Source organism: Pseudopodoces humilis, chromosome 25 (genome assembly GCF_049639895.1).
Source record: "Pseudopodoces humilis isolate 2021_Gansu_Grassland_sample_001 chromosome 25, ASM4963989v1, whole genome shotgun sequence".
NCBI classification, from domain to species: Eukaryota; Metazoa; Chordata; class Aves; order Passeriformes; family Paridae; genus Pseudopodoces; species Pseudopodoces humilis.
Genome location: NC_142224.1, coordinates 6,269,908 through 6,294,779, shown reverse-complemented (window position 1 = coordinate 6,294,779; position 24,872 = coordinate 6,269,908). Strand labels below are relative to the sequence as shown.

The window sequence follows — 24,872 nt, the reverse complement described above, 5'->3', positions numbered from 1 at the left end:
CTCTGATTGCAAGCAGGCTCAGTGAACGCCCATCCCCATGGGTGCACAAGAGGGGCTTCAGCCACAGCCTGAAGGGTGGGACTTTACCGAGGTTTACCAGTAAATGTAACCATTTACAGGTTAACCCACATCTCAACAGGAAAACATCCCAAAGCCCGGGTGTGCCCAGGGCAGCCCAGCCACTGCCAGCAAACAGCAGATCTTTGTCCCACTGGAGCTCTTTGAAATGCAAATTCGCCCCAGGAATGCTCCCCATGTCAATTTTATTTATATTTTTTTAAGTAATAGGGCAGTTCACTTTGCAACATTGTTGCAATCGAGGCAATTCAGGCCGATTACCACTGTCACTTTCAGTGTCAGTCTCACACAATCAGGACTTGCTGCTCAGGATTTGATCCAGCCTTTTTGCAGATTTTTCCCTAGGATCCTAATATTGGGGTTCCTCCTGTTCCTGCTCTCAGCCCCTCCTGAAATCACAGCTTCAGCTACATTGAAATGACCTCTGAAGCTTTAAGGAGAATTACTGGGGAACTCCACTGCCTGCCATCTCCATCCATCCATCTTCCTTCCCTACTCAAAGCCCTTGAGAAAAGCTGTGCCACAGATGAAGCTGCACTTGAGGTTTGCTGAACCAGGCACAGACCGAGGCTGCCCAGGAGAGGCAGCTGCCCCTGCTGGGACACCTGGTTGGCTTTTGATGCCTTCTGATATTTTAACTCCAAACCACCTTGTTCTCCTTGGCTCCTCAGCACATCCATTTCCCTGATAGCCCTGCCACGCTCCCATCATATGTCAGCAAAAGGCAGGAGCTCCAAATTAGGACCATTTGAGTGATTTGCTGGCTGTGGTTTATTTATCACATTTGTGAAATAAGTGAATTACCATGGTATCCAGTGGAATGATAGAAGTTCAATCACTTAAGAAATCAGCCCATCAAACAGAGAACCACATGACCCTGATCTCGGATTTGCAACCTGATTTAATAACCCGGTTGTGCTGGTCGCTCACATTCAAATCAGAACTGAAGGGTTATACACTTCTGTAATTAATACAAGAAAACAGTGAAGGCAAAAGCATTCTCCTAAAAATTACTTAGCTTTTACCTAAACATATCTGTTGTGTTTCCCTCTGCCTTGGAAGGAGGGAGAAAAATGCCTCAGGAGCAGAGATTTCATAATTTCATTCAAAAGTCACCACTCATGTGTTGTGCTGTTGACAGCTAATTAAGTTCTCCCAAGGTAAAATAAATGTAATGTTTTAAAGCTGCTTCCTTGCTTTAAAAAAATCTTGACTGATATTTCACTCACTTATTATTAATCAAGAAAATACAATGAAATAGGGAATTTGAATTCGCTTCAGCCAGAGTCCCAGCACCTTCTCCATCCTGTAAGTAGGTCACTAATCAGGTCTGGGTTTAATTTTGCTCAATTCTGTTTCTTGGCACCGACAACGATCACCCTGGACACAAGTCCTGACTCGGCAGCTTTGGTGATTAGACAATAAACTCCATCTTGCTTTGTAAGGGCAAAAGATGGGGGAAGCTGAGCAGACGAGATGGAAACGCTGAGATCCTGCACCCACAGCTCCAGCCCTGCCTCGGCCCCGCTTAAAGCGGCTTTGAGAGAAAGCCTTGGATTTGTGCTGCTCCAAAGGCTAAGGCAAACCCTTCCTGCAAAGGCAGCACACACTGTGGTGGGACAGAGCCCTGGAGCTGCCTCCAGCACGCTGCAGCCCCCCAAAAGCCACGGCAAAACAAAAGCTGCTCCCACAGGCTCCCTGCAACAGAGACTCCTTCATCCCCTGAGCAGCACATCCCACGGGGCAGCGCCCAGAGCAGCCCTGCTGCCGCCGGCCAGCCCCAGCAGGCTGAGCTGGACACCTGAAAGCAGCTTCAAAGCACCATTTATCAGCTCTATCTGCTGGGTTGTTTTTAAAAACAGCCAGGAGAAAATCTAAGGAGCCACATCCCGCTGCCTGAGCACCGGGGCATTACCCCGCCGCCCTCACTGCAGCAAGGAGCCTTTTCCTCATCCCCCATAGCCCACGGAGCCGATATTTCAGAATAATGGCTCATCCCTCCCCACAGCACTGACACACGCGGGAGCAGTGCCAGGAGCCCCGGCTCCTGTGCTCAGGTGAGCAGCACCTCCCAAGCCAGCTCGGATCGATGCGGCTCTGCAGCCAGCACCAGCCACCCAAATCACTCCAAGGACAATCCCAGCTGAGTTATGGGATCGCTTCTGCTCCCGCCTCGCCCACAGCAGCCAGAGCCAGGGTAACCCACACCGGGGTGAAACACAGCGTGTGCCGGGGACAGAGCGCCAGGGCTGCTGCTCTGCAGCAAAACAAACCCTGGGGCACCTCGGGGACACGAGGTGACAGGAGCCACCAACGCAGCCCCCGCACCCTCATCCTGCAAACCTGCTGGGCCCAAGGGTAAATCCAGGCAAGGAGAAGATGCAGGCCAGCTTTGCCAGGGTGCTGCACTGCAAAACCTTCTGCAAACAAAAATAAACCTGTTTACTTTGCCAAACCCAAGGAACTTCATGTCCTCTTTGTGGCGAGTTATTCCAAGATGGTTTTCACAGGAGGCTGCCAAGGAGAATGTGAGGTTTGTGGGCTGTGTGGCGGGGGGGTTTGGGTGCCTGGTGGAAGCGATTGGGCTGGAGGTTGTTTTTGAAGTTCTCTGATTTGCTCAGATTTCCCCTGAAGTGACCCACAAAAGCAAAGGGGAAGGGAAGAACTTGTGCTTATTTTCTTTAGTTTACTGCTGTCAAAGACACCTTAAAAGCTGTCGGGAGATATTTTTCCTCTCAATTTCTTCCTCCGTGTTGTAAATTCAGGTCAGGCCTGCATTTGAAGATTATCAAAAGGCAAACTGGAGAAACAGTCTTCTCTGAAAAAGCAACAGAGGCCGCGTTTGATGTCCTGGGGGCTGCTCCGGCAGCATCGCCAGCGGAGGGTCCATTGTCCCAGCTCAGCTGGAACAACAGGACCCAGGGATGTGATCCAGCTGGGAACTGGGGCCAGAGCACAGGCAGGACACTGCTGTCACCCACTGGAACCCGAGGGATCAGACACGCACCACGGGCTCGGCAGCTTCCCGCAGGACACCCCGGCAGAGCAGGCCCAGGGAGGTTTGGCATTCCCTGCATTCCAAGAACAAATCCCAGAGGATAACACCAGCCTCCCGCTGAAATCAAGGTGCACCGGGCCAAGTCAAACGGAGCGAGGACAAAACCCACTCACATCCACAAAAAAAGCACGGAATTGGAACGCAGACGGCTTTGGTACAAGCGCTGTGCCTCTCCAAGCCCTGGCTGCTGGGAATCTCCCAGCTCCACAGCCAGGAGCCTCAGCTGTGTCGGCTCAATGATGTGCAGAGGACACTCCAGGCTGCCTTTCATGTTTTCTCCTGTGTGTTGGGGACAGAGGATGAGGGAATTCTTTACCCTGAAAATACTCAATTATTTTAATAGGATTACATTGGAGATTGACAATATTTAGAACAGTCCCTGGAATTTATTAGCCTGCCAGCACTCCAGATAAGTAATTTGAATGCAAAGATCTCTTAAACTTAAGTAACTAACTGGCAGAGAGCCAACTCCCACCCTCCATGGTTTTAGGCACAACACTAAGTTTTGGAAATGAGCTCCTGAACTCAACAGTAAAACACCTCTGTCAGTCTCACACCCCAAACCTTTCACAGAGATCTCTTCTAATGATGTTTTTGCCTGATTACAAACTGAGGAGGGCTGAGGAGCTAAACCCCAGAGACTAATCCTCCTCTTTAAACATCTCACATTAAGAGCAAACCAAGTCATAAATTCATGGAACATGGAGTCCAAAACGACAGGGATGAATGTAGATCTTCTGCACAAGAACACTGTGCAGCACAAAATGGCAGGACATTTAGACCTGGAACCAGCATTTTGGAGGGGCATAACCATTCCTGTGAAGTCCCAAAAGAAGTGTTGGCTGTAAGGAGGTGGCATGCCCTGAGGGGCAGATGGAAATGTCCCCCAAAGCATTCCTAGGGACAGGACTGGGTCACGGAGGGAGGGCAGCAGCAGGGCTGCAAACCAGCACCTCTGCCTCCCTGGGCTCCCAGCACAGCACTGGGAAGGGGCTGCAGCTGTGGCTGGGTCAGGGTGGCCCTGGGAGGGGACCTGGTGCTGCACCAGCCTCGCTGCCTTCCCTCGCTGCAGCAAGCGCCCGCCACACAGCACAGGTTATTTACTTGGGGGAGGGAATTAATAAAAGAGTCATAACTGCTATTTACATAAAGCTTGACATACCCAAAGCCCTGTGCAAACATTAATCCTTAACAGCCCTCAGAGGAAGGTCAGAGTTATCCTCTGTCTGCATTGAGGAAATCTCTGCCTGTGCTGGCAGCGGCTGCCCCAGCTCTGCTCCAGCTCACCAGGTGAGTGCTGCCACACCTGCCCAAGCCAGGGTCCCCTGGACATCACGTCCCTCTCCCTAAAGTGGAGCCACAAGGGCCAGCACAGGGAGCCACATGTGGAACTGCTGCTGCTGCCAGCTCCAGGGGCAAAGGACAGGTTACGAAAGCCAGTGGACACCAAAAAGTCAACTGAGGAGGAAACAAAAGGGCGCCTGGGGTAAAAGCACGGAAAAATCTATCAGCAGAGCTCAGCTGCTGGAGCCTGTCCTCTGCTGCTGTCCCCAGGAATCCGTACAGCCTTGAGCAGCCACGGCTCTCCCGCCCCGACAGGGCACTGCTGCTGATCCACACCGGAACAAACACACCTCGGGACTCCACACTGCCAGTTTTCACTCAGGAGGCTGTGTCCAAACATGCCAGCAGGTACCTGTGCTCCTCCCTCCCTTCCTCCCATCCATCCTCCATCCATCCATCCATCCTCCATCCATCCATCCATCCATCCATCCATCCTCCATCCATCCATCCATCCTCCATCCATCCCTGCCTCCCGCGGGGAGCTGCCTGAGCACTGCCGCAGCATCCCAGCTGCCAGCTCCTTCCAAAGCCTTTGCTGAGCTTCTTCCCTGGAAATTCAACTTCCTGGCACCCCAGGGTGTGAGATACAACTCGGATAGGGGAAAGCAGGCTCCCCTTCCAAAGGCTGCCACACTTCTGAAACGGCAATTTAATGCTCGCTTTGTGTTCAAGCTGGGGGAACCAAACAGATGAGAAGGAACATGCACAGGCATTATCCCGCTGGCCAGCCACCAAAAAGGTAATTAAAAACCTCCCCACGAACAGGTGGGTCAACAAAACCCAGCATTAATTCCTTGGATTGCCAAGGAAATGTGTCTGAGCACAGGAGCTGTCCCAGCAAGTCCCTGGGATGTGAAAGCACATTTCTGTGCTCTGACAGCTGGCCCGTGGCTGTGGATCCACCAGGAGCCTCCAGCAGGACAGAAGGGCCTGGATGGGGCAGGGGAAGGGGGAAGCACAGTCCAGGTGAGCTGGGGATGCTGCACTGCACAGCTCACATTCCCCAGCAGAGCCCCAGACCACTGTTACTGGGGCAGCAGAGGATCCTCACAGCCTCCCTGGGTCTGGTTTGGGCAGCAGAGGATCCTCACAGCCTCCCTGGTGCTGACCCAGAGCAGGAGTGCGAGGCTGGGGACGCTGCTGGAGCCCCAGCCTGGCGCCAGGAGGGTTCTGTTCCATGGCCCAGGGGCTGGAGCCACAGGAAATAATGAGCCAAGCCAGGCTGCAGTGCCAGAAGTGCCCCCAGAGCACAGCACCATCCGCCCAGGCCGGCTGTGCGGTGCCGGCACGAGGAGCACGGTGATTTACAGCGCAGGCAGTGCCATTACAGCACCGAGCTCAGAAGGAAAAGGTCCATTAAAAGATTGCTTTTAGTATGAAATTTCACCGGAGATACATTTTCTCTTGTCAAGGGCAACAAATTGCCCACGTAATTTCAGACCTCTGTAGTAAACATCCTAAAAATACAGACTTTTGCAGCAAATCACATTATCTTGAACGGGGCTTGCTGAATTCTCTTCCTCTCCTGGCTCAGGCTGGAGCTGGGAAACTGCTCCAGAACCGGTGAGCTCTGGCCTGGCCCCAGCAATCTGTACACACCTGCTGAAATCCCACCGAGCAATTTCACAGCACACAGCTCTCCAGCGAGGAAGGTTCAACATAATAGATGTAAAACTTGGAAACACAAAAGTGCCAGGACACACAAAAGCTGCCAGGAATGTCACCGGATCCCCTGCAAATGCAGGACCTTCAAAACTAAATTAGAAATTATCTAATAGTTCTGATCCTATCTCAGAAAGAAAGATAATCTCTTTCAGCCACCCTTCTGTGATCTTGGGCGCTCATACCAGGAAGAATTTGAGGTTTTTAGATGCATTTTTTTAAATGCAGAGGTGTATTCTGTTCCCAAAACAAGACCCAGGGAGGCTGTTTGGATCCTCTGCTGCCCACGCTAAAAACAAGTTTATAGCTGACATTAACCTTGCAAGTGTTTTGATAAACTTCTGTCATTTTTTGAGAGGTCAAATTTGACAAATTTGTCACAAAAATCTCCTCTGAAAACAAAGCACATCCTAATCTCCCATGTTTCCTCCAGAGGAGGTGGTGCATCTCCGTTCCATCAAAAGCAGCAAGGGAAGACACACATCCCACCAGCTCAGCAGCACCAGCACCTCTCAGGCTCAGGTGTTTTCATGTGGATATTCACCTTTCCATCTGCTAAACAACCAGGGAAACTTTGGAAGCTGCTCCCTCCACTCAGGAAGGTCAAAAAGAAACACGTTTAAAGCACAGGGACAGATTCCCAGCAAAGCCACAGGGCCTCTCACCAAACCTTTCCATCGTCACCCGAGGTGCAGCCGAGGCCCAGCACAGCCTGGCAGCTCTCCCAAGGTAACCCAGCTTCCCTCAAACGACCTCTGCAAATGTCAAATCTTCCTCGAATCACCGCGTCGCTTTTCACTGGAAACGGAGCCAGTGGCTCGGAAATCCTGCACGTTCCCACGCTGCAGGAATTCTGTCCCCTGCATGGAGGCTAAGGCCACTCTGCACTGCTCTGTGTGGTATTACAGCAACCCAGGGCTGTGGATTCACCCAGCACTCCCTCCTGCCCCGAGTGCAGCCAGCAAGCGAAGCCTCCACCAGTCCCAGGCACAAGCCCTATGAAAAATACCTGCATAGAAATGCACATACATTAAGGCTACAGACCACTGGGTACCTGCCAAAAATGATGGAATACAGCAGAGTTTACTTATTTCTTCTTAATGGCTCCAACATTCCACCTGAAAAATGGGTCCTGGAGCTACATAATTGGGGATAAAAATTAAGCAACAGTTGCCATTTGTCACCAGGGAGGCTGATGGCACACACTGCTCACAGGATCTGGCAGAGGACACCTGATCCCGAGGTCCCTGGTGGCTGAGAGCCAAGGGGTGCTGCAGAACCAATGCCTAAACTGGGAGTCCAGCATAACACCAAAGTATTACAGAGCAGTAAAGACGTGCTTATTGAACAGTGGGATCGAGCTGCATTTTGCTTTCCACTCCTAACACCACCTGAACTTGTTTCAGTCACAGGCTCCTCCCTGACCATGAGTCTTCTCAGAAGGCATCACAGTGGGGTCTCAGATTTAATGTAATTTCATGGTTTTATTGTGACACAGAATCAGGAATGGCTTGGGTTGAGGGGACCTTAAAGACCAGCTTGTTCCAAACTCCCTGCCATGGGCAGGGACACCTTCCACTACAAGATGGCTCCAAGCCCTGTCTAATCTGGGTCTTGAACATTTCCAGGGCTGTCCTTCTCTCACCCCTCTTTTCTTGTTGTCAATGGGGCACAATTTTTAAACCAGCACAAGCTCCTGCAGACACCAGTGTAACACCAACATCAGTAACAACCTCAGATTCTCATCCTGGGAAGCACTGCAAAGCAGAGGGCAGCACAAAGTTCTGTGCTTGTCCCCCTACCTAAGGGGCCTAGGAAACTTCTCCTGTGCCTTCTTTCTCTCCCTGACCTCATGGCAATGACAGAAAATAAAAAGAATCTTTTCCCTGCCACATCAATTCCCAGAGACTGTCACCAGCCCAGCCCTGTTATCCAGAGCAGTGGTGGGAGCCTTTCATTCCCACTGCTTCAGCCCAGCTCTAAGTAAGACCTGCCACAAAGGAAGACAGTTTAACACCCTTTAATATGTAAACAAGATTTCAGGAAACTGGAGCAAACACAGAGGAAGAAAAACAGGTTTTATTTACAGATTTCCTGACGCTATGAAGGCACATTTTCATTTCATTCCCATACAAACAGCTCTCTGCTGGGAAGTTCCGCCTTCATCTCCTCATTCACTTCTGTCAGTCCTCTCAAAGGAGGCAAGGAAGTATCTCAATCCTCACGCTTTTTTCCAATCACAAAGCAGCCCAAAATAAACACGAGAAGGCTCTGAACCAGTAAATATTCTTAAGTACTTGACACCCAGTTCCCTCCGAGAGCTGCACAGATTGCACATTCACAGAATACCGGGATTCTTCGCACATTTTCCAGGCCATGTTTCCCAGAATTTACACAGCTTCTTCCAAAATATTGTGCAACATATTACACCACCAGAATACGCAACTGCTTGGCTGGACACACAAGATGGGTTCATTTCCACTTTTTAATCTCTTTCAGGTGATGTTTCCATATATGATTTTTTCGGCCAAACCAGCAATACAATAAAACCATTCCCTAAATCCCCTGAGGAGTTTGAACCATCATCCATTTTGCACCGAGCACCAACTCTAAGAAATCTGTTCTAGGAGAGTCTTGGAAGCGAGTCCAATAAGTTGAAAGTCAATTTAATTCTTTCAAATTCAACTATAAGAGACCTCCAGCCTCACTGGGGAGAGAGAAAATCATATATATGTATATTTACACATATATCTGTACACACACAGATATATGTATCTCCTGTATCTCCTGGTTGCTCCTGCCCCCATCTGTAACCCCCAGGAGCCCAGGTAAGGTGGCCAGCGCCGCCAGCCACGCGGCATCAGCACAGTTATGACCACAGAGCTATTTTGGTTTTATGCACAGACTTTACTACCACCTTATAAAAGAAGGATTTCCAGAAGGCAAATGGACCGACGTCTCAAAATAGAGTGTTTACATTAACGCTTGGCAAGCAGAGCCTGCAAACAGAGATGAATAGAGATAAGCTATAAAAAACACCGCGGACGTTTACTTGCTGGAATAGGAGCTTGTAATCCAATTTCAGGTCCTTCTGCCAAGTGTTACACACAGCATCTTTGTGTGTGACGATTCCAGCCCCCCACCGCCCCTCCGCGAGGATCAGCCAACGAGGAGCAGCGGCAATTCCGGCGGAACGCTCCATTAAAGCGCCGTTTGGATGGGGAGTTACCAGCTGGGTACATCCAAACTCGCTGTCCTTCCATTTGTGAGGGCATTAAAAGATCGGGAAAGGACAATAAATGCTGCCTGAGAGGCACGAGGGATGCCGGAATGAGGGCGGAAAAACAAACCTTTCCGCACCTTTCTGCTGTTAATGGGGAACAAACGGGCTTTGCCTGCGTTTGGAGGCTCACGGGAGCCCCGCGGACGGAATTACTTCTAGGTAATTAAACATGTCTGCCTGTTCCACACACAAGACACAAAGTCACATAAAACAAGGCAATCTGAGCCAGCTCTTCCTGGCAGAACCTGAGCAGGATGACCCTGGACCGGTGGGCACAACCCCACACCCCACTGCCGTGAGACAGAGCGGGGGAATTCGGCCCCAAGGGCTGACTCCTCCCTCCAGAACTTCACATTTCTGAAAACTCCTAACAGCCCTGATGACACTGGCTTTTGGTGTTTTTAATGCGTGAAGTTTTGGGTTTAGAGCTTCTAATATCACCTGACATCCGGGAAGAATTCTTCTTCCGCTGGATTTTTGTTTGACACAACACAGCAAAGATCCCTAATTCAGTTAATCGCTCATCACATAAACAAAGAAACCTCTTGAGAGCTAGAGAGCAACACGCACATGTATTTGCAATGCATAAGAGGATATTTTTTTTAAATGGTAACAATGCAATCTATTCAGTGTGAAGAGTCTGGGAGGCCAATTAAATACTTTGGGTTCCATAATTATAATTGCAGTAATGAATAAGAAGGAGCATTACAGTTTGCACAATGCAGTTCCTCCTCAAGTCAATGATTCAGTTCTTGTCTGCTTTCAACTAACCTTTTGTGTCTCTTCATATCAGATCTTGCAGATTATTTTGAGTAGAATAAAAATATCCCCAAATATCTCAGGTAATGTAATACATTTGGCATCCCTTGATTATGCCTACACACAGCCTACAGAAGGGATTATGCACTAAATGGATAACACTCATTTTGATTAATTTTAGACATTAGTGAAAATTCAGCGAGGCTCCAGCTACCATCTGAATGCCCCTGGAAAGCCTGTGATGACAGGGGAAAGCTGAAACTTGATTGCCTGGGGATTTTTGAGGTCTTCTCCCCCCTTGGAAGAGCTTTTCCTGATCATCCTTTGCCTGGAAAGCGGCTTTGGTTAAGGACTCTGCTCCCTCATTTTCTTCCCCCAGCAGCTTTTATCCACCACGTGTCTGCAGAGATCAGCCTTGGGAAATTAAGGACTCACTCCCAGAAAAGTTAACCCCAAACTGCTCCATTTCTATTCAGAAAAGTAAGAATTTGTATCTTTTGGTTAGTTGGGTTGGATGGTTTGGGTATTTCACCAAACATTCTCAGGACTCCCCCAATCCTGGTGCCCACTGTTCTTGGCTGCATTTTGAGAATCAATCACCTTGCAGAAATGCCTTAACTTCTGAACATTTCCAAATACATGAGGGGATTTTTCCTGTAGAATTATCACATTTGGTAGATCCTCCCCCGTGATTTGTCACCCAGAACAAAGCCTGAAGGACAAAGGGTTAACACTGGGCTGCAGCTGTACAGGCACCTACTGCCCCCTTTGTCTCCAGGGAATGAAAACAAGAGATCTGAACAAATCCAGCTTTATGAATTCAAAACTTCAGACACTGCCTGCAAGAGAGCAAAGTAACATCCTTCATAGATGCACAGAGAAAGGGAAAAGTTAATTTTATTGATGGAAGACCCAAAAAAAGGCAGATCCTAATCTAGGGGAGTGAAAAATCACCTGCTCTGTACAATAAATGGAACCTGGAACAGCAGACACTGCAGGGATTTATTACCTGAGGAGACAACAAAACCCACCTCCTCCTTGGGGTTAAAGCAAGGTGCTTTTGGACTGTCACCGCTCATCAGGAGCCACTCTGAGGATCTGATCACCAAGGAACACCCTGCACACCACAGAGTATTCTGCTCATGTAACACCATGAGAATCAGGCCTCTGGGAAACTGCTGAAGCCAGTGCCTGCCTCCAGACACTCACCTGGGCACTCTGCCCACCTGAGCACACCTTCACTCACCCCCAGCCACCCTTGGTTTACTTCTCTTTGGTACCTTCCAGAGAAAGTCTGATTCAAAAAGTCAACCCTCGCCTGGCTGTGGACAGCTGAGAGGCCAAAAGGAGCTCCTCAAGATCACCAATTACTCATTGCCTTCTAACAGGGCAGGGCACAGAACCTGTCACAGGGGCTGTAACGAGCCTCACCAAGAGCCCCACGCCTGCCTGTAATTAACACAGACCTGGAAACGCCCGCGCTGCGCAGTCGGGTCCGAGCACGCACGGCCACGAGCTGACATCTCCTGTTGACTGAATTAGAGCATCTTCTAATGAGGCTCGCTTCAAAATCATTTTACATCCATTTGCTTATGTCAGCATCAATGTATTCAGCATTATCTACCAATTAGTAAACCGGAAAACATTCTTTAGATAATCTAAAATCTCACTAAAATATTCAACGTGTCATTCATTTACTACAAACTGCCCTATAAAAACAAATTACTGGAACCAGCTGTCACAAAGCAACAAGTGTCTCGGGACAAAGTGGTTTCTAAACCAAGGGCTTTCCAGGACACATGTGATGCACTGGTGTTCTGTCTGCATCTCCAGCAGAACTGGTCACTCCAACACTGTCCCTGTCCCCAGCGAGCGGGTGAAGCCACTGCAGGCACTGATGCCACCAGGAGGATGCAGATCGCTCTGTCCTGGAGTTCAGAAGGACATCCCGGGGATCAGGGGGGAGGGTTGGGAAGGGGTTCACCCTTTGGAAGGATTCAGTGTTTGGGGCTTTTGCTGTCTGGCTCCTTGGACCAGTCCAAGGATGCATCACCATGAAGGAGGCACGACCCAAACCAGGTCCCTCAGATGTGCAGTTTGGGGTGAGCTCAGGTAGAGCACTGTGCCAGCCCCACACCCCCCAGCCAGGGGCCACTCCAGAAGCATTCCCAGCCCAGCAAACACCTTGGAGCAGCTTCCAGGTGGGATCATCCACCACCAGGGCAGGGCGAGGATCCCTCCCCACCACACTCCTCACTGCCAGGGCCACCCCCTCCACGTGGGGCCACACATTGGGAAGGACTCTGCATGCCTTGGCAAACACAGGGCAAAACCATTTTGTTTGGGGTTATTTTGCTTTTTTTTTTTACTCAGAAGAAGCAAAACCCCTTGGTTTTCCCTAAGTTTGGCATGTGCAGGAAGGGCAGTTTGGAGGGTGGCTGTTTGGTTTTTCATTTAATCTCTTGAGCGTGGCAGAGCAGTAAATCTTGCATTATGTTCTGAAGACTGTCAGGTTTGGGCTTCATTTTGCTCTCAGATTAGACTCCTGAAGCAATGAATCTTCCATCACAGAGGCCATTACCAACCCAGTTTTCCTTCATTTTGGACTGCTTTATCCCTGATTGTGTTATCAAACTCACCTCCAGCCGCCTCAGCCGTGAGGGGCTCAGCAGATCCACGGGCTTCCCTGGCACCACGGGGGCTTAGGTTGGATCCTGGCAAAATCCCTTCCCTTAAAGGGCTGTCCAGCCCTGGCACAGGCTGCCGAGAACGGGCTCACCACCCCCAGCGGGATTTAAAAGCCGTGTGGATGTGGCACTTGGGGACACGATGTAGCTGTGGCCTTGGCAGTGCTGGGTTAATGCTTGGACTCGATGATCTTACAGGGCTTTTCTAACCTAAACGATTCTCTGATTCTAAATTACCATATGCAAATTGCGATCATTAAAAGGCATTTATAAAAATCAAGTAAAACAGCCCATGAATATTGAAAAACGTTTAAGTGTTAAGTTAAACGACAATTTTCAAAACACACGAAGGAAATCTGACCGTAACCAACCAGTCCCATGAAATACCATATCTATCATCAACTTTTTAATTACCAATTGATCAACATGTAGACAGTGTAATAGCTTACAGCTTTTAATTACTGAACTATCAAAATTCCAACCAAAAAAGGAACCTCCAGAGATGAAACTGTAATGCTTGATTATTCACTGCTACATAATGAATGATTTGTTTTTAAACAAGATGTCAAGTTCCTCATGTAATCCATCTGGATGTGTGACTCCGCAAAGCTCACACTGCCCATACTAAGTACTTGGGGCTCCTCTTCTCTCATCCCTCCTGACCCCACGAGTGCAGGGTTTTTGGGGATTTTCCCCCCCTCAAGGCAGAACAGCCCTGAATCAAGGGGCTGCCAGGCACACGAGCTGCCAGACCTCGCTGCGGCCCCAGACCCGCCGCTCCAGCTCCCTCCAGAGGGACAGGTTTCACCTGGGAGGGAACAGAGGCTCCTTCCAACTTGCCTGAGCTCCCGAGGAAGCATCTCTAAAGCAAGAAGGACATCCAGGGAGGGTGGGCATGGCCGTGCTGCCTCTCGCTTCCCCCGCACAGCGTGCGCGGTGCCGCAGGATCCGGGACGCGGCTCCCGGCTCCCTTCCCGCAGCCTGAGCCGAGCGCTGCCAGGATTGAAGTGCTGGCATTACACGGAGAACCACATCGGGGTGGGGAGAGGCTTTTATCTCTGCCCTAAATTCAGCACTGAGCTGAACATCACATCCACAAATCCCCTTCACACACAACACGACTGGCCTCTCCTCCCATGTTTTATCCTAATAACCGTTCCCACCTCAGAACTCCAAATCACCTGCACAAATCTCTGTTTCTGTGGGCAAATGCGCAAGATCCACAGGTTTTCAAGACCATGATCAAGATTGCAGAGCCCTCCACAATCCTCACCCTTTGGAGAGGATTCTGCCAAATCCAGGCTTTTTGCGTTCTGTGAGACATTTCCCAGAAATACTCACTTGCAAATTCAGGTTTCTGAGTAGGGATGTAAAACATTCTGGAAATAAGACTGTTAAACAAGGGCAGTTCAGGCAGAGCCTGTTAGTCAATTAAAAAGAAAACTACCAGCAAATAACACATTTGTTCCTTCAGCCCAATGGCAGCAATGAACATCCCTCAGCCCGAGCCCCTGGTGGATAACCCTACAGATGTTCCCTATGCATATCAGCCCCGAATAGTTGTTGCACAGAACAGCATCTGTTCCCACAAAAACAGGGAACAGGAGCCTTTTATTTTCACTCCATCACAGCCTCGGAACCCCAGTTGTTGCCAACCAAACCCGACAATACTTCCCCCATAAATTCACCCGCTCCAGCCACATCTGGGCTTTGATTTCCACACGGAAACCACAAGCTCCTTCCTCACACTTCCCTTGGGAAGCTGCTCGTGCGCTGAGCTTGTACAGATTTCCACATAAGAAATTCAGTAATCAGTCCAGGAGCTGTAAGCACTTATGACAACAATATCTATCAACACTTAACCATATTTACAACTAAATCATGTAAATACCAGGCAGCTCTCCTCTGCATGCTGATAATCTGGACAAATGAAGGCTAAAAAAAGCCTCTCCAAGAGGAGACCAGACAAACAAAACCACGTTGGGTGGGAAAGCAGCACCGATGGCACTCAAAGATTACTGACAGCACCGAGGACACGATGGCAGAGCCCCTGCCTGGTACAGCCATGAGCCCTTAGCCATCCACGACACCTTCTTGTGCTCAGCTTTGTGCATTTCTGTAGAGACTTGTGTATTTCGTGTCCATTTCGTAAACATTTCATCTATGGGATCTGTGTATTTCTCAGAAAAACAGGCACAAGCTGCTTCAACACCTACCCAGAGCTGTTCCCTCTCCATCTGCCTTTGAAAGCCGTATAAATCCCAGGAACCAATTTAAAATTAAAAGATCCCAATTTCAGAGAGGCTTTTCTGTCCCCCTCCTTCCCCCCCCCCCAAGATGGACCATTTTATTACACCCAATAAACTGACAAAAATGACTTTTCAGCTGGTTCACTGAAATGCCGCTTCTACAGCAGTTTAGGCAAACACTTTCCCAGACCTTTACAAAGGAAAAGTGATTCCGTATGTAATTGGATTTTTTGGCACAACAAAAATACCAAGTTATTAAAACTCTCACATGGCTTTGGATTGTGTCTTTAATGGACGCTGGCATCCTCAACTGCTACAAAGACATTTTACGTAAAGCAACAAGGATCTGCATTTCCAAAGGTTTCCCAGAGGATTCAGGGACAGTTTTCAGGAAGATTTGCTCTTTGGGCAGTGAAATCCAGGAGGAGAAGGGAATGATCCCACCATTTTCCTCCAATACCCTCCTTGTCCATGCACACCCACATTAATTCCAGCATAAAATCCCTCATCCCTCAGGATATCCACTGGATTGGCCACTCCACTGGGCTCTCCCTGGGAAGAAGCAAATGACCAGGCTGAAAATAGCTTACTAATCCTCATTTATTTCCTGCAGGATTGTTTCAGCCACTCAAAACCTTTGGACAGGATTTTTACACCCCCACAGACCCCCATCACCCACAGAGAACTATTTTCATTTCCTTATCCTGCCTTGTCCAAAGAAGTCAGATTTAGAGGGGTGCAGTGCGTGAGGGGAAGGAGAGGCAGGATCAGTGACTTGTGAATACAACACACAAGATGTTTATTCTAGTAGGAACTGAAAAAGAGTCATTCTGTAGGAAACACTGAAATCCCATTTAATGGGACTCTTGCTAAACCTCCCCCTTCCTGAATAGAAGTGAGATCAACAGACCCACCAAACCTCAACACAAAACAGGGTATCCTGAACCTGACAGCGAGACCAGCCTCCCTGAGCTGCACTCCACACACATCATGTCGTGTTAACATGGAAATTTTGGATCCAACTTGCGCATGAGAGCCTGGAGGAGGAAGTCATCCTTTAAATGTGCATCCAAAATTCTCCCAGAGTGATTTAAGAGCCACAGCACTGGGTTTGCCATAAACCCTCTGTTTACAAGGCTCCACGGATTCCTACAGAGCAAGAAGTGATTTGACTCCAAGTATTTCCTTTATTCCTCATTTTGGAGCGTCTCCCCCTTTCCCTGGCGATGTCTGAAGGGAACATTGTTAATCTCCTGTCTATCCCACTTTAATCTTCACCCTTCCCAGGGAGAGGTGCGACTCCGCTCCTCGTGCTGAGGAAGCAATACCTGGCAGTTATGGATTCAGGGAGTTGATTAAACCTGTACCTTCTGTTAAAGATTCCAGGGAACGATTAAGGGTATAAGACCTTTAAATCGAAGGAAAAGCTGTTTGTGTGGACACAGCTCAGCAACCTCAGCGTGGGATTCGCTTTCGGTGGTTCTGCCTACTCGGGGATGAGTAACGTCTCCTTTGGAGCCACCCACAGACTAGGAGCTGAGGAAAACTGGTCTTTAACTGTGACAGGGCAAGAAAAGCCACGGTGTGTCGTGACCCTGCAGACACAGACTCTGAATGATGCAACTCTTCATTCCAAGCAGTCCGTAAAATCACAGTAAACCAAGGGCAGAGGAGCAAAGTGCCAAAGGGGAAATCACGCTCACATTTCACGCACCAAGAGAAATCTTCCCCGCATCCACCCTCCACCAGTGACAATGGGCAACGCAGGTCCTGCTTCATCCCAGCACCACAAGCACCTCCAGGGCCAGGGGTGTCCCCGTGCCAGCCAGGGATCTGCACCGCTCCCACCCTCCAGGGCAGGGATCCTCGGCAATCAGACTGCACAGCAACAAACCAGAGTGCCAAAGGAATGAATCTGCCTGGAGAGCCAGAGCTGCTGGCAAGCCCACACCAAGACAACTCTTCCCAAGGCAAGCAGGGCTTTGGCTTTGTTGGCTCCTGCTGCGCCCACCCTGGAAAAGCTGGCTGGCTCCGAGGAGTCCTAACAAACCCAGCATCCCGCAGCAGCTCCGCTTGACGAAGCTGACGGCCGGTGATGACAAGCATTCAGAGCTCTGATGGTTGTCAAGCAGCTTCCCCCAGCGCCAGGGAGCCCAGTCAGGCTGTCAGCAGGAACCGATAACGGGAGACGGCGTCGCTCGGGATCTCGCACCGAGCGCGCTGCCCCGTCACGCGCAGCCAGGGATCCGGGCACGACGGCGTTTGCAGAGCTGCTGACACCCAAACCAGCCCAGCGTGCTGCCTGCTGAAGAGCCCGGGAGTGCGTGGCAAGGCCTGTCCTCCAGCAGCTGAAAACGGCAACTAATTCCATACAGAGTGGGAAAAGCAGGAGGGGCAGCCCTCGGGAGCTTCCCTGCTTCCACCAAGCTTCTAACATCATGTCTGCATTAACCAATGCGAATGAAGACGTCAAAGAGGCAATGGGAGCACAGACAAATAGTTCCAACTGTGTTTACAAGCAAAATAGCTTAGAATGAGAATGCAAACCAAACCCAGCTAACAGCAATAGCTCTCTAAATGTGGATATTTCAGGTTCTCATTACTTTGAAACCAGTTAGGATTAGCTGAACAACCTCACAGCCAAACTCCAGGAGCAGTACAGGGATTCTGTGACCACAGGCACTGCAGCAGTGCAGGTGACAGTGCAGATGCTCTGGAGCACTGCCAGCACTAAGGACTGGGGTGGGTGGATGGATGGATGGACAGACACTGCATGAAGAGAAGCCTTTGCAGCTGAGCCAGCAGCTCTCCCCCCTGGTTTGACCCAGCTGGACCATTTCAACACCTCTCCATAGACAGAGTTATCCCGTGCCACACCAGGGCAGCAAGGTGGGAATGGCTTTAGGGGAAGTCACCGCGCTTTTCCAAGGTCAGGGATGTATTGGCATCACGGAGCACATCCCAGAGCAGCATCACTGTGATAAATGAATGAAGTGAGAGCACTCTCTCTGCAGAATTAGGGACAGATGTGCCTCTGCTCAGCTACAAACCCAGGGCCGTGGGGGCACAGGGAGCCTTTATTTCTGCGTGTTAGCCCAGAGGCTACGCAGAAAGTTCCCTTTCCAGCCCAATTCTCACAGAGCCTGGCTTTGCTGCAACCCCAGCTCCAAAGCTGAACACGAGTAATGTTGAAAGTGCTCTGCCAGGGAAGCTGCCAGGCAGCCTCATTTAAAAACAGGGAAGCAGCAACAAGCAGTTCCTCATGCTTGATCCGATTACTCTGATCTCTCTTTTGACGCTGCAGACTCAGACTCGTATTTCTATTGCTGCACGGGGGGAGAAGGGGAGGGAGGAAATGTCACTTTGCGGCTCCATATTTCTTTCTTCCTGCCACACTTTGGAGAGGGGTATAGGCTGCAAGAGCTGGATGGGAGTGGGGGTCTGAGATGTACTCACCTCGCAGGTGAGGTGCCACACAGGCCAGTGGTCCCCATGGTCCCCCACCCACAGCACCAGCACTCCCAGACCGGCCTGGCTGGAGCTTGCCAAGCCCCAGTATGGTCTCATGCTGCCCAAGAAAAATTCATCTCTATAAACAGCATCACTGCTCCAACAAAAAAGTTTCTGTACCAAATGCTGAGGTCTCTCAGGTCCAGGAGAGACACATTTGGGATGAGCACCCAAGTGCATCTCTGTGAAGAGAAGGCCCCCACTGCAGAGCCACCGACTCAAGAGCCCTGCTGACAACGTGGGGAATGCAATGACATTTCCATTCTGGAAGCAGACCTTGGAGGAGATCATAAATCAGATTCAGGCGCTCACTAACTGCTAAAAGAGGACACCATGAGATCAGAGTGGCTGATTGGAGCCGTAACCTGAACCAGGGGTTTATACACCCAACTCTTCAAGTCTGAGCACAACTTTAGGAGGCAAGTGTAAGCAGCCTTGGCTCTGATGGCTCACTGGCCTCTCCCTGATCTGCAGGTAGAGATCTCCATCCCTCACAACTGCCACTGCTCAGCCAAGGGCTCCAGAAAATGGGACATTTCCTAGGGAAGGTCCAAGCCAGGAGTGCAACTGCTCAGGGCAAACTCCACAGCTGGGATTGGAAGAGGAGGAGAGTTTCCAACACAACTTTTTCCCATTGCCAGATGCACACCTGGGCTTTAAAATATACTGGCAGTTGTTTACTGTAAAGAGACTATTCCCCCTCCAATGCTGGCACCTGACTGGAACTGCCACTGAGAGGGGAGGGGGGACCTGGGCTGTGCCACTGGGGCAGGACCCACAAACTTTGGCAGGACCAAAGCAAACCCACCACAAACCTGCCAGGAGGCAGCACCTGTATGCGAGACTGTCAGCAAACCCACAACACCAAGGAGCTGCCAGCACTTCCAGGGACAAAAACATACCTAAAAAAGCAAAACTAAAGACATTTTCCAGTTAAGCTACAGCCCACAAAAGTTTTATATCTCTGAGCAAAGAGATGTGCCTAAGTATCTCTTTGATCCTTCAGACTGGAACTTAATGGGGTATCAAATATTCTACTGATTCACCTTGAGAATTTGGTAAGGGCAGAGTCTTTGTAATGCTCAAGTTTTGAAACCACAGAAAAACACAGTAAATTAAAACCACACCACAGGGTAAAAATAGCCAGCCCAGCCCTACAGAGGGACATTGTTGGTCTAAAATAACCAGGAGTGGAGGGCAGCAAATGTCCCTGGTACAAGCCAGCCAAGTGTTTTAAATGCAAGCAGCCGGCAGCCACATGCTGCGGCTTCGAGAAACCCCGAGAACCAAATCTCCTCGGGGATTTGTATTCCTTGCTGGAATCTGGAATGGGTGAAAAGACTGACTCGAAACTCAGGTTTTCAGAGCCTCATCCAGCAGCACACAGTGGTTTGTAGGGCTCCCCAAGACCCAACTCAACACCCTGCAGATGGGAGAGCCTGATGTGCAACACAGCAGGAAAACCTATGGGTTCAACAGGTAACGAGGACACCAGGAAGAAGAAAAACAGTTTTCACAGCAGAAAAGGCTGACAGAAGGCAGTCACACATGGGCAGGGCCATCAGAGGACTTGCCTGCAGCCACAGTATTGCAGCTGGGGCTCACCCTGCCCTTGCAAATTAAACGCTGGAATAACTAAACGCAGCTGGTGGCCAAAGCACAAACGCCGGCCGGGCACCGCGCGTCCCGGCCGACAGCTCACTGCGTTCCAGCTCCCGCAGCTGAGAGTCAGGCCCCGTGGTATTTCCCTTCCGACTCCTCGCCCGCCACGCATCCAAAGCCACCCTTTTCCCCAGCACGCTGCCCTGGAGCGCCTGAGCCCACGCTGGGCGACCTTCAAAGCGTCTGTGGTGGAGCTCCCCGGGAACCGCAGCAGCAGCTGCTCTCTGCAGCGTGCAATTACATCCCGGGAAAGAGACTGATTTATGGAACTTAAACAAGTACATACCACTCCTAATTACAACATTCCACCTGGGGTCTCTCCTTCATGGCAGGTTCCCACAGCGTCCCTTTATTTAGCGCCGGTGGGTTTGCACCTCACATTGTCCCTTGGAGGAACAAGCACAACTTACTTTTTTTAACACGTAGCATCCAACTTCTCGGTAGACACTGGCTGCGTGTCCAGCTTTGCTTGTGCTCTCAAATCACTGTGTTAAGTATTCACTTCCTGGCTCAGCTCCAAGGAAGGCTGCAGCTCCTGGAGCCTGCTCAGATCTGGAGCCGCAGACAGGAGCCGAAATCCTGTTTGGATACAGGAGGGAGCCTCCACTTTCCTGACAGAAGTACCAGCAAGTACTACCAAAACCCACAAGAGGAACAGGTTTTCAAAACCCCTATACAAAGTCTGACAATAATCCCTAGAAAAACAGCCATTCAAGAGAAACATCCAGAAAACTCTGCCTTACACACAGGAAGGTGGGTTTGCTTTTTACAAGCAAACGTGCTCTGAGGAGCACTTGGACGGTCCATTCAAACAGAGGGTGCATCCAGGCTGGCACACAGGTTTTACTCCGGGCGGCCTCAGGCAGACACAGGGTTAAGGAGCTGACCCATTTTCCACCCAGCAATAGGGCAGAGAGCTCACCGATGGCAGGACACGGCCCCACCGGTCCTGGCAGGGCTGGGGGAAGGCTCGCCAAGCGCCAGGCTGAGGAGCCAGCGCTGCTAGATCACAAAGCCTTCTTTATTTACACACCAGGAAAGACAGCACAAGGCAAACAAAGGCGACGGCAGCGCAGCATCAGCAGCACGGCCGCTGACACGGCCGGGGGTCCCCAGGGGAGCGCGGCTCTTCTCCGGCCTCCTGTCACTGCAGCCCCCTCTGTGCACCAACAGCAGCCACCTGTGCCAGGGCCAGCCCAGCAGTGCCCAGCCCAGCAGTGCCCAGCCCGGGGATGTCCAAACTGCAGAAGGTGCTGACAGCCGCCCCCTCCTCAGAGCGGGGCACGCACGGAGCAGAGCAATGTCCTCGCCTTCCCGTCCTCAGGAGCCTCCTTGGCAGTGCCTTCAAACCAGATTGTCGTGCTTATAAACCTGGGCTCAACTGCCTACACGCAAGACAAATGAGCCCAAGCTGCAACCCAGATGGATCGCTTTATTCCCCAGCCCCTTCCCCGCCGGTGTTTGCGTCGCATGCAGAACGCTGTTGCTGAAGGCCAGGGACGAGCAGACTTGCTTGCATACAAAGGCTCCTTGGAAACTCACTCTGTGTTTACAAAGGAGCCTGGCTTAGCGCAGCCGCTCTGGGAGCGCTCGCTGCCCTCACGGGGGCTTCTCCCGGGCCCCTTGGGGTCGGTGGACACGGAGGCTGCAGCCACGACCAGCCCTGGCCAGCTCCTCGCCAACGCCGTCTCCAAACTCCTCCTGTGGCTTCTGCTGGAAAGTTGTTTCTCCCTGAAGTGCCGGGTGCCAGCGCAGACGGACTCGGAGCTGCAGCCCGGTGCTGCCAGCGAGCCGAGAGCGCTCCTCAGCCCTGGCCCTGCTGCGCTGGGGCATCGGGAGCTCCATCAACCGCGAAGCCTCGAGAGCAGCTGGAGAGCGATCATAGAAACGCGGATCCACCCGAGCGCACAGGCTCATCCCAGCCTGCCGACTCAGCTCCAGCTCCAGCTGCTGCCTATTGCTGTTCCCATCGCCTCCATGAAAGGAGGCAGCAGAACCCTGAGCCTCACCCCGCATCACGGGGTGCCACCACGGCGGTGACACAGCGCTGGCACCGCTGTGCCTCGGGTGGCAGCCGTGCGGGAGACACGACAACAGCGCTCCGCGCTCGGCGCTGCTGCCACACGCTAATTCTCTCTTCGCAGAGCACCGGAGCTAACGCTGATAGCTTGGAAAAGGGGCAGAATGGGGGAAAAAAGACGTCCTCAACTGTAAAGAAATTTTGCCTCAATGCAGTCAGTCTGGGATTTTATCCCGTGATTCACAACACAGCACCACAACCACAAAATATGTGTCTTCCACGAAAGCACCACAACCCCAGCTCCCGCCGCACGGCGCTTCTCACCCCGGTGCACGGGTCCGGCACAGCCTGAGCATCCAGCCCTGCTTTTGTTTCCCTTCAGCAGCTCTGCGATCTCAAATCACAGTTCCACCCGTTGGCTGGGCAGCGGTGAACAGGCTGAGCCTGCCGGGGGATCACTCTGGCCTCCCGTTAAAAACTGCTCTTAGAGAATTTGAGGCGATCAAGACAGCAAAACAAAGGATGAACGCGGCCGTCCTAGAGCAGGGCTCGTATTTCCATCCTGGGCGTCTCTCAGTACCGGGATCCCCAGGTCACACCGGCGGGAGACTCACCAGGCAGCGACAGACACGGAACACACAAACAGCACCTTGTGACGAGACATCTGAGAAGCTACAACACAGCGAGCGCAGGAAGCCCGGGAGCCGGAGCGGAGCGTTTCCGCGGCTCACAGCGCAGAGAGCCGCCGCCGGGGCTCCTTTCCTCCGCCCCGGCTCCCCGGAACGGGCTCGGGGCTGCGGAGCGCCGGGATCGGGGCACAGTCGCCCTCCGGGGCTGCTGTGCAGCGCAGCCCTTGTCGGAGCCGGCGGGAGGGCACCAGCCCCGGCCCCGTTCGCAGGGAAAACAAGCTGAAAGCGACCCCAGCGCTCTCCCCCCACCACCATCCCACCAAAAAGGCCGCCCGGGAAGAGCGGGGAAGGCATGGACATGCACACAGGCTGTGAATAAAGCTCTTTGTTCGCCGGGCTGGCGGCCCCTTCGTCCCCCCTTTCCTACGAGCGGGATTCAACAGATCGCTCAATGGCCTCTTGTTCTTCCCAAACATCCCGGACACAGCACCGCTCCTCCGGCCGGGTGGCCCGGTGCCGCCCCACGGACATACTGGAAACGTGAACGGCGTTAACGGGGGATGTTCGAACCGAAGCCACCGGACACGAGCGCAGGTCGCTGCTGCGGCTCCCGGGCTCGGCGGGGAGCGAAGGCAGGCTGGGTGGGGGGCTCGCCCAACGCACCGGGGACACCGAAACCCGAGGGTGCCGCGGAGAGGACCCAGTTGGCCCCGCTCAGGGCGCGTTGTTAGCCTCATTTTATTAGCGCCCGCTCCAGCCGCAGCGCCCGAGCCGGGCGATCGCCCCCAGCGCGCCCAGCTAGGCGGGGGGCGCGGCTGCGGCAGGGGGCACCGGGGGAGAGAGGAGAGGAACGAGAGAGAGGGGAGGCGAGGGAGGAAGAGGGAGAGGAGGAGGGAGAGCGAAGCGTCGCGCAAGTTCCACTCAGATTCCAACAGGTTCCCCGCTCCCGCAGGGGTGCAGCATCCCCGCGCCGCCGCAAACACCGGGGGGGCGGAGAGGGGAGGATAGAGGGGGCGCGCAAAGCAATTAGTTTTTAATTGCGGGGCCGCCGATGACCCCCCGAGCAGAGGGAGAAGCCGCTTCCATGGAAACCGGCAGCGGCTGCCCGCTCCGCACCGCCACGCGCGGGTGAGCCCGCCCGCCGCCGCCACCGCCGGGGGCGCCTCCCCGGGACCTCCGCACTCTCCGGGCCCGGCCCGGGGCCACGGGGAGCGGGGGGGCTCCCCCCCGCCCCGCCGCAACCGGGGCTACCCGAGCGCCGCCGCGATGCCCGAGCGCGAACCCCCGCTCCCCGCACCGCCCGCCCCGGTACCCCGCGTCCTTCCTACCTCTGGGGATGATGGCGGCGGCGGAGAGCAGCAGCAGCAGCAGCGGGAGGAGCCCCGGGGCGCCGCTGCCCGCGGGGCCGCTGGGCTGGGCGCGACCCGCCATCGCCGGCACCTGCCTCGCTCTGTCGCCGCCGCGCACCGCCCGCGGGAGATGGCGCGTCACGGGGCGGGGGTTCGGCGGCACGCCCCGCGCTCCGCCCCGCGGCCCGGGGGGCGCGGGCGGCTGCGAGCGCGCCGGGCCCGACCCCGGGCAGCGCCGTGCCGGGGCCGAGCCCCGCGCCGCCGCCCACCCGCACCGCCGCGCCCCACACGCGCCTTTCTCCCCGTTCCCGGCCTTTCCGGGGTCGTGTGCCCCCCGCCCGCCCCCCGAAGCATCCTCCTCCCGGGGTACCACCCCGGCGTCCTTCCTCCCGCTGTGCGCCCCTGCCGGCGCTCTCCGTCCCGGGGGGATCCCGCCCAGCACCCCGCGTTCAGCAGCGCGCGGTTCCGCAGGGTCTGTGCCCCCTCTGTGCCCCCCTGCGTCCTCCCGGCGGGCCCGTGCCCTCGGGCCGCTCCCGGTTCCGCCGCCCGCCCGGGGCCCCGCGCCGCTGGAGGCGGTGTTGA

General features: G+C 52.7%; 1 protein-coding gene across 6 annotated transcripts in view; it reads right to left on the bottom strand.

Annotated features, from left to right (window-relative positions):
- CADM1 (cell adhesion molecule 1) overlaps positions 1-24,401 on the bottom strand; it is a 133,346-nt gene extending 108,945 nt beyond the window's left edge. For all 6 annotated transcript variants that reach the window (XM_014259792.2, XM_088066923.1, XM_088066922.1 and 3 more), the window contains exon 1: positions 24,270-24,401. In XM_014259792.2, the coding sequence (XP_014115267.2) occupies positions 24,270-24,372 (103 nt within the window). In that variant the 5' untranslated portion in view covers positions 24,373-24,401. The remainder of the gene's footprint in view (positions 1-24,269) is intronic.
- Positions 24,402-24,872: the final 471 nt, after the last annotated feature.